The following is a 15,251-nucleotide window of genomic DNA, read 5'->3' as shown; positions in this document are numbered from 1 at the left end:
TATTTGTACTCATTATGCCCATCTTGCTGGGATGGTTTTCCCAAGCAAATTGCAAAAATGCATATCAGGCTGTTGAACATAAACTGTATTTCCATCACAGCTGAGTGATGGGACTGGGCATGGGGCTGGGCACTGCAGCTAAAACATGCAATTCTAGGCAGTCTTACTCAAACATATGCGAGACAGGCTATGAAAACCAGCACAGCTCAACTTCCAGATAGATCAGCACTAAACCTTTATATTCACACACCCATTAGGTCCTACCTTACCACACAATCCATTTTCCAAAATACAAAGAATTCAGCCCATTATCCTGGATTTGGGAATGGGTACAGAAAGAATTATCCAACTTGTCTTCCCAATCACTGATGAAAATCATTCTAGGAATTTTTGGAACATGACAGATGTAAAAGACAGGGAGCAAGACAGCCAGTGAAACATCCAAACTTTCCTAGGGAAAAGAGGAAGATTGACAACTCAAGAAACAGTCAAGTCTTTTCTTTTATATGGAGACTTCATTGTCACTGCTATGATCCCTAGCTGAACTGACACCCCAGGAGTTCTCAGCTTAGGACTCTTCATAGTACAGAACCAGCCCTAGCAGCCCTGTGGGCCCCTGTCTAAGACACTGGTTTAATGAAGCCATAATCCATGCACTTGATGAGACATTCCCGGGCTGTCTGAACCACTTCTGCCCTCTTCTCGTCTGGCTCTTGTTTGCCCACTACAGTCAGGATCTCCAGCAGTTCACTCTCCACCAGCTTCTTGGCCAGCTCAGCATCTGCTGCCAGCAGGTTGTAGGCAATGACCAGGCCCCGGTGTTGGACTGACAGCCGGTCGTGCAGGCAAAGCCGCTGGAGGATCTCCAACCACTGAGTTGTCTGGAGGGGAGTTGTGGATAAAGAAGGATTGGAGGAATCAGTGGAGGCACAGAGACTGGATATTTGGGACAAGATAAACCGAAGGCGCTGGTAAGGCCCAGATTCTGGGCTCTGAAAGGACAAGCACATGTCTGGTTATCTGTTGGGACTCAGTTTATGCCTATCTGAGCCCCTCGGGACTAGGTGGCTGATGCCCATCTCCTTACCAGAGCCAGGGCAAGAATTAGAAAACTAAAAGGAACTTGACATAGTCCAATCCATTTCATTTTATAAGTGGGGGAGCTGAGGTCTAGGAAGTGGGAGTAACTTAGCTATGGTCACACATCTGGGAATAGTAGAGAATGAACATCCACCCATTCATTTATTTTCTTATGCATCTGAGAAGCAAAGGGACAGGGCCCCCGCATGCCTAATTAGAATGGTGATGGAGAGTGTTCAGAAAGGAGAATTCTAGCCTTGAGCACATGAGCAATGACTGCTTCTTGCCAACCCAGGTGCCCTTATTTTTTTTTAATGTTTATTCATTTTTGAGAGAGGCAGAAACAGAATGTGAGTGGGTTAGGGACAGAGAGAGAGGGAGACACAGAATCCGAAGCAGGCTCCAGGCTCTGAGCTGTCAGCACGGACCACGATGTGGGGCTCGAACTCACGAGCTATGAGATCGTGACATGAGCTGAAGTTGCACGCTCAACTGACTGAGCCACCCAGGCATAAATTTTGGTTTTTGTCTGCTTTTCTCCTCTGGCTCATATTTGCATGAACCAGGTCGTTACATAGGCTTCTTAATTTTTTCAGAACAATGCATAACTTACCACAAATATTCTTATAGTTGCTAAGAATGCAATATTTTCTTTTTTTATATATGTTTATTTATTTTTGAAGGAGAGAGTGAGCAGGTGAGGCGCAGAGAGAGAGGGAGATGCAAGAATCTGAAACAAGCTCCAGGCTCTGAGCCGTCAGCACAAAGCCCAACGCAGGGTTTGAACCCATGAACTGTGAGATCATGACCTGAGCTGAAGTTGGATGCTTAACCCAACTGAGCCACCCAGGCACCCCTTGCTAACCCAGTGCCCTTAGAGATATGACCACCAGGCATGCCCTGGGCTTGCACTCCACCATCCCTCCTCTATCTCTCTCCTCCATTCCCGGTTGTGAAGCAACCCAACTACTGTGCGTGGGGAAGACAGGAATCCAAACCATTCTGATCGGCCCAGAAGACAGAGTTGGAGCTAAGCATAGAACCAGGAGGCTTGACTTTACAACATTCAACAGACACACATGAGCAGCAGAGTAGGAGACTTATTGGTATGGGTCTTGGAGTCAGAGAGATCAATGTTCAGGTCCCAGCTCAACTACTTAACCAAATGTGACCTTAGGTAAGTTCTGAACCTCTCCAAGTCTCGAGAGCCCCTCTGTCATCTAATATACCTACTTCTTCACATTGTTCTGATGCAGTGATATGGTGCAAGAAATTGCTTAGCATGGTGGCCGGAGCACAGTAAAGTGCTCAACAAGGAGGCGTGGATGGGGGTTATGATTTTATGCAGTAGTCCAAGGATTTCCCCTTTGCTTCCTCGTATACTTATTACCTCACCCTCCGTTTGCCAACGGGGGCAGCTTCCCACAGGCACCACTTACAGATGGGGAGACAGGCACAGGGGGAAAGGACAGACTAATTATTGGCTCTTCAGCTTCTAAGCAGATTTTGGTAAACTCTGCACCGAGCGCACCACAAGGAAAGGAAACGAAAATTCAGCTAGCTGCGGTAGAGTTCAGGGGGAAGGTTGAATGCTGATGGGTAACTGATAACAGGTCTGGTGCCAGTGCTCCCCGGGCACAGAAATGAAGCCAAGATTTCGGAAGGAAGAAGTGGCTGGGAGAGGGTCAGCAATCTTGAAGGATTCCAATCCCTTCCCAACTACCCGGCGATGTGATCTTGAGTGGGTTACTTTTCTGCACTCACCGGTAAATGGGGATAATAATAAACATATCCACCACACAGGGCTGTTGGAAGGATGGAACAACTTAATCGATGTAAACATTTAGAGGAGTGTCTGCAGCACGGTAAGCGGGCGAGTCGCAGAGCACCCTGTGGGAGCCTGTTGACAGATGTTGTGTGACCAGTGACTCCAGCAGAGGCCACCTCGGGGCAGCGGTTTCAAAGTGTGGTCCTCAGGCTGGAGGCACCCCACCTCTCATCTATTGATGCAGAATATCTAGGGAAAGCGTTTTCACCAGCCCTCCAGGTGACTCACACACCTCTCAGTTCTGAGAAACTTGCCTTACGGGGAAATGCCTTACCAACCAGGATGAGCTCCATCCAGCTGAGAGACCCTTCCCTGGTGCCAGGCAGCATAAGCGCCTGTGGAACACACACACACACACACACACACCACCACCACCACCACCACAAACTGTCTAAAAGAGCCTTCCTTTAAAGCAGACTTGAGTACATTTGAACCAAGACGTTTACAGTTTTTGCCTTCAGTGGAGATGACGCCTACAAACTAGGTTGTTTGGTGGGCTAAAGACATCTGCACCTTGCGTGGCCGGGTCCGCAGCTGTGTTTATACCACTTTGCTGAGATGGCCACAGTCCCACCGAAGGATCTGATCACCGCGTTCACGTGAGAGAATCTGCCATCTCTTTGCCCAACCGCCAGTTCCCTGTGGCACCCCAACCACATCCATGCTCCTCTCGGGGAGCTCGGGGGCTCCCCCACAGTAGTTAGTGTTGTGGCCATCCTTGTCATCAATCTGAACTAATGAGCTGTAAGCACCACCAAAGGCAGTGGGTGGAGGTACAGTGGGAGGGACCTGAGTTAGCACACCTGGGAGCCCCAGCCGTGGAGGTAGGGGGCCAGACGGTATAGACGCTCCTTCTTAGGTCGTAGGAACAGGTACCCAGGGGCCTGGGAAGTGTTACCACAGAGGCCGGCCTCCCCATAGAGGACCACACAAGACAGTCCCCTTTCCACCCCCAGGGCCCGCTCTCACCACTTGGGTCATCTTGAGGCACAGTTTCTTATGTGCTGCTGTCAGCATGGCCAGCGCCCCTGCGGCCGCGTTCTGCACCTTCTCATCGTCCTCTCCGCAGAGCAGCACCACCAGCTTCAGCCGGTCGTTCCCATCGGCCAGGAACCTCTCCTGTACCTGTGGGAGGCAGGTACAGGGCTCAGAGAAAAAACGAAAAAACGCCCCCACCTGCCAGCATGAAGAGGGAAAGAGGCATTGGAAGCCGTGTTCTCTGACCTAAGATCCTTCAGAGCTTTCCTTTGAGCAGCTCACCCATGCCACCTCCCCCAGGAAGTCTTCTCTGATTAACTGGAGAAAGGGGCAATAAACTCCTCCAGCTAAAAGGTTAAAGAGACTAAGGGATTCCCCCATAGAGCGTGTGCCGCCATCTCTGTTTGCACTTGGCTATCCACATCAGGGGACAGGGCACAGGCTCCTGGATGGTAGGTGTTGCCCAAAGAGTCGTGTTTCACTTCCCTTTGGGGAAGCCTGGAATGTTTCTCCCACAACAGATGGGCCTTCGGGGTCTGCCATAAAATGGCTTTGCAGTCCCGGAAGGTACACGGGCTTGGCAAGGGCAGGGGACAGAGCAAGAGCTGCTGTACCATTCAATGGGTGAAGGATGAGCTTCCCAAGAGCCCTAAAGCCAGAAGAGCCTCCTGGGCTGGGGCTCAGAGCCCTGATATGTCTCAGAGCTCACTGCCCCCCCCCCCCCGTCTGCTCTACAGTAAAATCCAGTTGGTCAAATTTAAGGGTATTTTGTTGGGTCAGGTTTCCTAGAGGTGGAGCTCTGAAAGGGGTCTAAGGTCGGTCACAGCTGCCCAGGTTATGACCCGCATCTCACTGAAGCTGGGGCAGAGGTCCTCAGAGGCGAGAGTATGGCAGAGATAGTCACTGCAGTCCCCTCTCGTGGGGCACAGTGGTGATTGGAAGCAGCTATATTCCCCACCGATGTGGCAGTAAGCCAGTGCTCGTGATGGAATGTGAGAGGAAGGGATACGTGTCACTTCAGGCCACCATGGTGGAGTACCACAGGTGCCTTTCCCAGAGGCTCACTCCCTGTTCAAATGGAGACCACTCCCAGAGTGGCAGAGAGGGAGACAGTTCTTTTTCAGTTGGGGGGCTAGTTCTCGATGGTCGAAGAAGCCTGGATCCCAAGTCATTGCTTAGAAGCAAGCCAGCAGATCCAAATGTAAGCAAGAAATGAGGTGAGTGAGAAATGAATTTCTCTCTTGGTGGGACCACTGTATATTTTGATTTTGGGGTGTCACAGCAGCTGATGTTCCCAGGGGAAGCCTATTCCTTCTCCCCCACTCTCCCTCCCCCGACTTTCTTTGGATACACTCTTTTCTCCCACATGGCTGCCAGCCCTCCAGGCCAGCCTTAGGCCAGCTCCCTGGTGGATCCTGTTTAGCTTTTAAAATTTTTTTTTAACGTTTATTTATTTTTGAGACAGAGAGAGAGCATGAACGGGGGAGGGTCAGAGAGAGGGAGACACAGAATCTGAAACAGGCTCCAAGCTCTGAGCTGCCATCACAGAGCCCGACGTGGGGCTCGAACTCACGGACTGTGAGATCATGACCTGAGCCGAAGTCAGACGCTTAACCAACTGAGCCACCCAGGCACCCCCCCCCCCCGTTTAGCTTTTTAAAAATTTATTTTTTGAGATGGCGGCGTAGGAGGACGCTGGGCTCACCGCGCGTCCTGCTGATCACTTAGATTCCACCTACACCTGCCTAACTAACCCAGAAAACCACCAGAAGGCTAGCAGAACGGAGTCTCCGGAGCCAAGCGCAGACGAGAGGCCCACGGACGAGGGTAGGAAGGGCGGAGAGGCGGTGCACGCTGCACGGACTGGTGGGAGGGAGCCGGGGCGGAGGGGCGGCCCACCGGCCAAGCAGAGCCCCCGAGTCTGGCTGGCAAAAGCGGAGGGGCCGGACGGAGTGTGTTCCAACAGCAAGCGGGACTTAACATCTGGGAGGTCATAAGTGAACAGCTCTGCTCGGAAAGCGGGAAGGCTGGAGGACAAAGGGAGGGAGAGTTGCTGAGCCCCGGGAGGACAGAGCTGTTTGGCGGGGAGCAAAGGCTCTCGCCAGTGCCATCTCCCTCGCCCATCCCCCAGCCAAAATCCCAAAGGGAACCAGTTCCTGCCAGGCAACTTGCTCGCTCCGTGCAAACACCCAACGCTGTGCTTCTGTGGAGCCAACCCTCCGGCAGCGGGTCTGACTCCCTCCCGCTGCCACAGGGCCCCTCCTGAAGTGGATCACCTAAGGAGAAGCAAGCTAAGCCTGCCCCTCCTGCTCCCGTGCACCTTGCCTACCCACCCCAGCTAATACGACAGATCCCCAGCACCACAAGCCTGGCAGTGTGCAAGTAGCCCAGACGGGCCACGCCACCCCACAGTGAATCCCGCCCCCAGGAGAGGGGAAGAGAAGGCACACACCAGTCTGACTGTGGCCCCAGCAGGTCGGACTGCGGCTCCGCCCACCAACTCCAGTTATACACCACAGCACAGGGGAAGTGCCCTGCAGGTCCTCACCATGCCAGGGACTATCCAAAATGACCAAACGGAAGAATTCCCCTCAGAAGAATCTCCAGGAAATAACAACAGCTAATGAACTGATCAAAAAGGATTTAAATAATATAACAGAAAGTGAATTTAGAATAATACTCTTAAAATTAATCGCTGGGCTTGAAAACAGTATAGAGGACAGCAGAGAATCTCTTGCTACAGAAATCAAGGGACTAAGGAACAGTCAGGAGGAGCTGAAAAACGCTTTAAACAAAATGCAAAACAAAATGGAAACGACGACGGCTCGGATTGAAGAGGCAGAGAATAGGTAAACTAGAAGATAAAGTTATGGAAAAAGAGGAAGCTGAGAGAGAGATAAAAAAAATCCAGGAGTATGAGGGGAAAATTAGAGAACTAAGTGATACACGAAAAAGAAATAATATACGCATGATTGGTATCCCAGCGGAGGAAGAGAGAGGGAAAGGTGCTGAAGGTGTACTTGAAGAAATAATAGCTGAGAACTTCCCTGAACTGGGGAAGGAAAAAGGCATTGAAATCCAAGAGGCACAGAGAACTCCCTTCAGACGTAACTTGAATCGATCTTCTGCACGACATATCATAGTGAAACTGGCAAAATACAAGGATAAAGAGAAAATTCTGAAAGCAGCTAGGGATAAACATGCTCTAACATATAAAGGGAGAACAATAAGACTCGTGATGGATCTGTCTACTGAAACTTGGCAGGCCAGAAAGGAATGGCAGGAAATCTTCAATGTGATGAACCAAAAAAATATGCAGCCGAGAATCCTTTATCCAGCAAGTCTGTCATTTAGAATAGAAGGAGAGATAAAGGTCTTCCCAAACAAACAAAAACTGAAGGAATTCATCACCACTAAACCAGCCCCACAAGAGATCCTAAGGGGGATCCTGTGAGACAAAGTACCAGAGACATCACTACAAGCGTAAATCATACAGACATCACAATGACTCCAAACCCGTATCTTTCTATAATAACACTGAATGTAAATGGATTAAATGCGCCAACCAAAAGACATAGGGTATCAGAATGGATAAAAAAACAAGACCCATCTATTTGCTGTCTACCAGAGACTCATTTTAGACCTGAGGACACCTTTAGATTGAGAGTGAGGGGATGGAGAACTATTTATCATGCTACTGGAAGCCAAAAGAAAGCTGGAGTAGCCATACTTATATCAGACAAACTAGACTTTAAATTAAAGGCTGTAACAAGAGATGAAGAAGGGCATTATATCATAATGAAGGGTCTATCCACCAGGAAGAGCTAACAATTATAAATGTCTATGCACCGAATACCGGAGCCCCCAAATATATAAAACAATTACTCATAAACATAAGCAACCTTATTGAGAAGAATGTGGTAATTTCAGGGGACTTTAACACTCCACTTACAGAAATGGATAGATCATCTAGACATATGGTCAATAAAGAAACAAGGGCCCTGAATGATACATTGGATCAGATGGACTTGACAGATATATTTAGAACTGCATCCCAAAGCAACAGAATATACTTTCTTCTCGAGTGCACATGGAACATTCTCCAAGATAGATCATATACTGGGTCACAAAACAGCCCTTCATAAGTATAGAAGAATTGAAATTATACCATGCATACTTTCAGACCACAATGCTATGAAGCTTGAAATCAACCACAGAAAAAAGTCTGGAAAACCTCCAAAAGCATGGAGGTTAAAGAACACCCTACTAAAGAATGAGTGGGTCAACCAGGCAATTAGAGAAGAAATTAAAAAATATATGGAAACGGGGCGCCTGGGTGGCGCAGTCAGTTAAGCGTCTGACTTCAGCCAGGTCACGATCTCGCGGTCCCCGAGTTCGAGCCCCGCGTCGGGCTCTGGGCTGATGGCTCAGAGCCTGGAGCCTGTTTCCGATTCTGTGTCTCCCTCTCTCTCTGCCCCTCGCCCGTTCATGCTCTGTCTCTCTCTGTCCCAAAAAGAAATAAACGTTGAAAAAAAAAATTAAAAAAAAAATATATGGAAACAAACGAAAATGAAAATACAACAATCCAAATGCTTTGGGATGCAGCGAAGGCAGTCCTGAGAGGAAAATACATCGCAATCCAGGCCTATCTCAAGAAACAAGAAAAATCCCAAATACAAAACCTAACAGCACACCTAAAGGAAATAGAAGCAGAACAGCAAAGGCAGCCTAAACCCAGCAGAAGAAGAGAAATAATAAAGATCAGAGCAGAAATAAACAATATAGAATCTAAAAAAACTGTAGAGCAGATCAATGAAACCAAGAGTTGGTTTTTTGAAAAAATAAACAAAATTGACAAACCTCTAGCCAGGCTTCTCAAAAAGAAAAGGGAGATGACCCAAATAGATAAAATCATGAATGAAAATGGAATTATTACAACCAATCCGTCAGAGATACAAACAATTATCAGGGAATACTATGAAAAATTATATGCCAACAAATTGGACACCCTGGAAGAAATGGACAAATTCCTAAACACCCACACTCTTCCAAAACTCAATCAGGAGGAAATAGAAAGCTTGAACAGACCCATAACCAGCGAAGAAATTGAATCGGTTATCAAAAATCTCCCAACAAATAAGAGTCCAGGACCAGATGGCTTCCCAGGGGAGTTCTACCAGACGTTTAAAGCAGAGATAACACCTATCCTTCTCAAGCTATTCCAAGAAATAGAAAGGGAAGGAAAACTTCCAGACTCATTCTATGAAGCCAGTATTACTTTGATTCCTAAACCAGACAGAGACCCAGTAAAAAAAAGAGAACTACAGGCCAATATCCCTGATGAATATGGATGCAAAAATTCTCAATAAGATACTAGCAAATCGAATTCAACAGCATATAAAAAGAATTATTCACCATGATCAAGTGGGATTCATTCCTGGGATGCAGGGCTGGTTCAACATTCGCAAATCAATCAACGTGATACATCACATTAATAAAAGAAAAGATAAGAACCATATGATCCTGCCAATCAATGCAGAAAAGGCCTTTGACAAAATCCAGCACCCTTTCTTAATAAAAACCCTTGAGAAAGTCGGGATAGAAGGAACATACTTAAACATCATAAAAGCCATTTATGAAAAGCCCACAGCTAACATCATCCTCAATGGGGAAAAACTGAGAGCTTTTTCCCTGAGATCAGGAACACGACAGGGATGCCCACTCTCACCGCTGTTGTTTAACATAGTGTTGGAAGTTCTAGCATCAGCAATCAGACAACAAAAGGAAATCAAAGGCATCACAATTGGCAAAGATGAAGTCAAGCTTTCGCTTTTTGCAGATGACATGATATTATACATGGAAAATCCGATAGACTCCACCAAAAGTCTGCTAGAACTGATACATGAATTCAACAAAGTTGCAGGATACAAAATCAATGTACAGAAATCAGTTGCATTCTTATACACTAACAATGAAGCAACAGAAAGACAAATAAAGAAACTGATCCCATTCACAATTGCACCAAGAAGCATAAAATACCTAGGAATAAATCTAACCAAAGATGTAAAAGATCTGTATGCTGAAAACTATAGAAAGCTTATGAAGGTAATTGAAGAAGATATAAAGAAATGGAAAGACATTCCGTGCTCATGGATTGGAAGAATAAATATTGTCAAAATGTCAATACTACCCAGAGCTGTCTACACATTCAATGCAATTTCAATCAAAATTGCACCAGCATTCTTCTTGAAACTAGAACAAGCAATCCTAAAATTCATATGGAACCACAAAAGGCCCCGAATAGCCAAAGTAATTTTGAAGAAGAAGACCAAAGCAGGAGGCATCACAATCCCAGACTTTAGCCTCTATTACAAAGCTGTAATCATCAAGGCAGCATGGTATTGGCACAAAAACAGACACATAGACCAATGGAATAGAATAGAAACCCCAGAACTAGACCCACAAACGTATGGCCAACTCATCTTTGACAAAGCAGGAAAGAACATCCGATGGAAAAAAGACAGTCTCTTTAACAAATGGTGCTGGGAGAACTGGACAGCAACATGCAGAAGGTTGAAACTAGACCACTTTCTCACACCATTCACAAAAATAAACTCAAAATGGATAAAGGACCTGAATGTGAGACAGGAAACCATCAAAACCCTAGAGGAGAAAGCAGGAAAAGACCTCTCTGACCTCAGCCATAGCAATCTCTTACTCGACACATCCCTAAAGGCAAGGGAATTAAAAGCAAAAATGAATTACTGGGACCTTATGAAGATAAAAAGCTTCTGCACAGCAAAGGAAACAACCAACAAAACTAAAAGGCAACCAACGGAATGGGAAAAGATATTTGCAAATGACATATCGGACAAAGGGCTAGTATCCAAAATCTATAAAGAGCTCACCAAACTCCACACCCAAAAAACAAATAACCCAGTGAAGAAATGGGCAGAAAACATGAATAGACACTTCTCTAAAGAAGACATCCGGATGGCCAACAGGCACATGAAAAGATGCTCAACGTCGCTCCTTATCAGGGAAATACAAATCAAAACCACGCTCAGATATCACCTCATGCCAGTCAGAGTGGCCAAAATGAACAAATCAGGAGACTATAGATGCTGGAGAGGATGTGGAGAAACGGGAACCCTCTTGCACTCTTGGTGGGAATGCAAATTGGTGCAGCCACTCTGGAAAACAGTGTGGAGGTTCCTCAGAAAATGAAAAATAGACCTACCCTATGACCCAGCAATAGCACTGCTAGGTATTTACCCAAGGGATACAGGAGTACTGATGCATAGGGGCACTTGTACCCCAATGTTTATAGCAGCACTCTCAACAATAGCCAAATTATGGAAAGAGCCTAAATGTCCATCAACTGATGAATGGATAAAGAAATTGTGGTTTATATATCAATGGAGTACTACATGGCAATGAGAAAGAACGAAATATGGCCCTTTGTAGCAACGTGGATGGAACTGGAGAGTGTGATGCTAAGTGAAATAAGCCATACAGAGAAAGACAGATACCATATGTTTTCACTCTTATGTGGATCCTGAGAAACTTAACAGAAACCCATGGAGGAGGGGAAGGAAAAAAAAAAAAAGAGGTTTGAGTGGGAGAGAGCCAAAGCATAAGAGACTCTTAAAAACTGAGAACAGGGGCGCCTGGGTGGCGCAGTCGGTTAAGCGTCCGACTTCAGCCAGGTCACGATCTCGCGGTCTGTGAGTTTGAGCCCCGCGTCGGGCTCTGGGCTGATGGCTCAGAGCCTGGAGCCTGTTTCCGATTCTGTGTCTCCCTCTCTCTCTGCCCCTCCCCTGTTCATGCTCTGCCTCTCTCTGTCCCAAAAATAAATAAACGTTGAAAAAAAAATTAAAAAAAAAATGTTATAAAAAACTGAGAACAAACTGAGGGTTGATGGGGGGTGGGAGGGAGGGAAGGGTGGGTGATGGGTATTGAGGAGGGCACCTTTTGGGATGAGCACTGGGTGTTGTATGGAAACCAATTTGACAATAAATTTCATATATTGAAAAAAAATTTATTTTTTACTTCAACAGGCTTTCATGGGTTGGGTTTTCCTAGTATACCAGTGGGAAGATCCAAGACCTGAGTTAAGAATCAAGGGAAAACAGGGGTCTCACACATGGCCTGGCCCTCATGTTCATGAAGGGCCTCAGACTTTGGCCCTACTGTTACCTCTGATGAGGTTATCCCTACAGGCATAGCAGTACTCTGGCAGGATGGAAAGAAGGCATTCATTTACCATATGGTTATAATTGGTCTCCATTACTGGACCATGAAGCCATTGGCATGTTCTGAATTCATTTTATTTTTTATAAATCCTGTAATTACTCTGTGAAGAACACAGTTATAGTGCATTGCAATTTCCATAGAAACAGCAATAGTTCATTAAACTGTTAACATTTAAAATATTCTAAAGTTGTTTGTACAACTGTGTTTTCTCTCATTTTTTTAAATTTTTTTTTTCAACGTTTTTTATTTATTTTTGGGACAGAGAGAGGCACAGCATGAACAGGGGAGGAGCAGAGAGAGAGGGAGACACAGAATCGGAAGCAGGCTCCAGGCTCCGAGCCATCAGCCCAGAGCCTGACGCGGGGCTCGAACTCACGGACCGCGAGATCGTGACCTGGCTGAAGTCGGACGCTTAACCGACTGCGCCACCCAGGCGCCCCTCTCTCATTTTTTTATATATATGTGGAGCTTCAATAAATGTAAGTGGTCTAGCCTCTTTTGAGCTCTAAAAGACCCTGGTCTTGTATTCTTCTCTGTTATGAGATTATTCTGACATAAATAACTTAGGGAAATGGTACCTTCCACCTTAGCTGGCCCAAACTGTGGGTTCAAAGCCCCAGCTAGGAATAATACTACTTTGTGTGTTTTTCTTTGTCTCCTTGGTTCATATATTCCAATCAGAGTCCCTACAGGGAAGAGGACTGCAATCTGGGAGAGATTGAGGGGTTCCTGGGTTCACCTGCCCCATTCCCATCCTGAGCCCGCCTCACCTCCTTGTTCAATACCATGTTGCACATGCATTCAGTGGCCGCCTGCCTCAGCTGGTCGTGATTCTCAAACATGTAATTCTCAATGTCTGGCAAGGCCTTCTCCTTAAAGATCTTCTGCCTAGGGTTTGAGAGGTGGAGGAAGGGAGGCGACTGAGTCCTCTGGAGTGAGCATTTGGAGTTTTGGGCCATCCAAGGGCCACTCCACCCTGCTGGTGGTTCCCTCCCACGCCCTCATCAGGGTTTGGACAACACCGATCCCACCCCCAGCTCCAGGAGAGGCACCAAAGGGCATAAGCTAAATGATAGCATAACATCCTGGCCATAGCAATGGGGTCTGGGGTGAACATGTCACCAGGCTGGAGATTCTTCTGTATTATTGGTGCAGAAGAGAGAGTCTTTCTCTCTCTCCTGCTGGCTATGAAGCCCAGAAGATGTGAGGTCTGGAGCAACCCTTGTGATCACAATCGAGGGGAAGAGCCCATTTGATAATTAAGACAACACAGGCAGAAGTGGACAGAAGTAGGAACGTGGGAAAAGTAGGGAAAGTGGTAAAGAAAAAGTGGGGAGGTGGGGAAGCTTTGTAACCCTTGTATCAAGCTGCACCTGCTTCTGGTCACCCCAGGCTTTTTATTTACATGAGTCCTTAAATCCCCTCTATGCTTAAACCATTCTGAGTTGAGTTTTCTGCCACTTGCAACCAACTGAAAGAATCTCAACCCAAAGCTCTCTACCATCTCCTTGGCTCCCAAGAAGGAATCTGTTTTATCCCCACCCATCCATCTGGATATCTTTTTTTACTACTTCCATCAGAAAGAAATAATATCCTTTGCCTTCCTACATTCACTATGTGCTAACTCGAAACCCTCCCACTGTTGTTTCTGCCCATTGCCTTCAATCCTGTCCTCAGAGGAAAGTACACAGGGTGTGTACACGAAATTTCCACCAAACCCTGCAAGGGGCACATCTCTCCCTGCTGCTCTCTCCCCACCCTACTCACCGGAGTCTGTCACTTCGCCCAGACAGATTGGTGAGGCCCAGGAGAGCCTCATAGTTCTGGAGCCCATCCCGCTGTGTATCCAGGAGACTCACAAGGGGCCGCACCACCTCATACACCTGTGTGGAGGGGTCAAGGAGTGAGTTGGGTGGAGACCGTGTTCCCCCAGACCCAAACATCAATAGAAGCTGGGCTTTAGAATTTCCAAATTCCTTGCCCACCCACTGTCTGACTCAGGCTTCACAATGATCCTGAGAGGCAGGATTACTTTCCTTACTTTGCAGATGAGATAACTGAGTTTCCAAGAGGACAGTCCCATTAGTCAGAGGCAGAGCCAGGCACCTCCAACTCATTGTCCTCTCTGTGACAACACCATGCCCCCTCCCAGGCCTGGGGTAGGGTGCAAAGGCCCCTAGGAGCAAAGGAGACTTCTCCCAATGCCCCCTTCCCCCACCCCTCCGCTGCCCCGGCACCAGCACCCACCCGCTCCCCCGGGAAGGCGATGTCTGGATTGGACACGGCGGCGATCTTTGCCAGGGCATGGGCTGCCTTCACCTTGCCCACGTCTGTGCCCTCCAAAGCCAGGGGAAGCAGTGCCTGCAAGAGAGGGCATGGTCACTCTTTGGTCACAGACATCCAGAGACCTCTCTCCCCATCCTCTTCCTCTAGCTGCTGTCTGCCTATTCCATTAGAAGTTCAGGACAACTAGGGGCGCCTGGTTGACTCAGTCAGTTAAGTGTCTGACTCTTGGTCTTGGCTCAGGTCATGATCTCATGGTTCATGAGATCAAGCCCCATTGACAGTGCAGAGGCTGTCTGAGATTCTCTCTTTCCCTCTCTGTCTGCCTCTCTCTCTCTTTCTCTCAAAATAAATAAACTTAAAAAAGAAAGGAGTTCAGGAAGACTCTACAACATAAACAACCCTTGAGCATCACAGAAAACGATCAAATACGTAACCATGGATGGCTCCCCCTGCCTCCCAGCACACTTTGGTGTCTTCCCCCACATTCCCCATCCATACTGTTTGTTTTTGGAAAAATAAATAGATCGACACACTGACTTTTTACTTCCTGACTAAGTCAAACCTAATCATCACGGCAGACACTTACTGAGCACCTACTATGAACCAATACTTTAAGAGTATTTCTGTAATCCTTGTGACATTCTGCAGAGTGAATGTGTGATCCCCCCTCCCATTTTACAGATGAGGAAACTGGGGCTCAGGGAGACAGTCATTTGCCCAAAGTTATCCAGCTAAAAAGGGGATGAGCAAGGACCCAAAGACAAGTCTTCTACAGCAACATCCACGGTCTGTGTAGCTGTACCTTGCTTCCTTCCCATAGCAA

General features: G+C 47.0%; 1 protein-coding gene across 4 annotated transcripts in view; it reads right to left on the bottom strand.

The window, feature by feature from the left end:
- Positions 1-218: 218 nt before the first annotated feature.
- UNC45B (unc-45 myosin chaperone B) overlaps positions 219-15,251 on the bottom strand; it is a 36,225-nt gene continuing 21,192 nt past the window's right edge. For all 4 annotated transcript variants that reach the window (XM_086686647.1, XM_086686644.1, XM_086686648.1 and 1 more), the window contains exons 16-20: positions 14,390-14,503; positions 13,910-14,025; positions 12,913-13,030; positions 3,878-4,033; positions 219-881 (exon numbers count right to left, since the gene is read on the bottom strand). In XM_086686647.1, coding sequence (XP_086542773.1) covers positions 621-881; positions 3,878-4,033; positions 12,913-13,030; positions 13,910-14,025; positions 14,390-14,503 — 765 coding nt within the window. In that variant the 3' untranslated portion in view covers positions 219-620. The remainder of the gene's footprint in view (positions 882-3,877; positions 4,034-12,912; positions 13,031-13,909; positions 14,026-14,389; positions 14,504-15,251) is intronic.

Source organism: Puma concolor, chromosome E1, assembly GCF_028749965.1.
Source record: "Puma concolor isolate L17-30 chromosome E1, mPumCon1.1.hap2, whole genome shotgun sequence".
Classification (NCBI taxonomy): Eukaryota; Metazoa; Chordata; class Mammalia; order Carnivora; family Felidae; genus Puma; species Puma concolor.
This window is presented reverse-complemented; position numbering and strand designations above follow the sequence as displayed.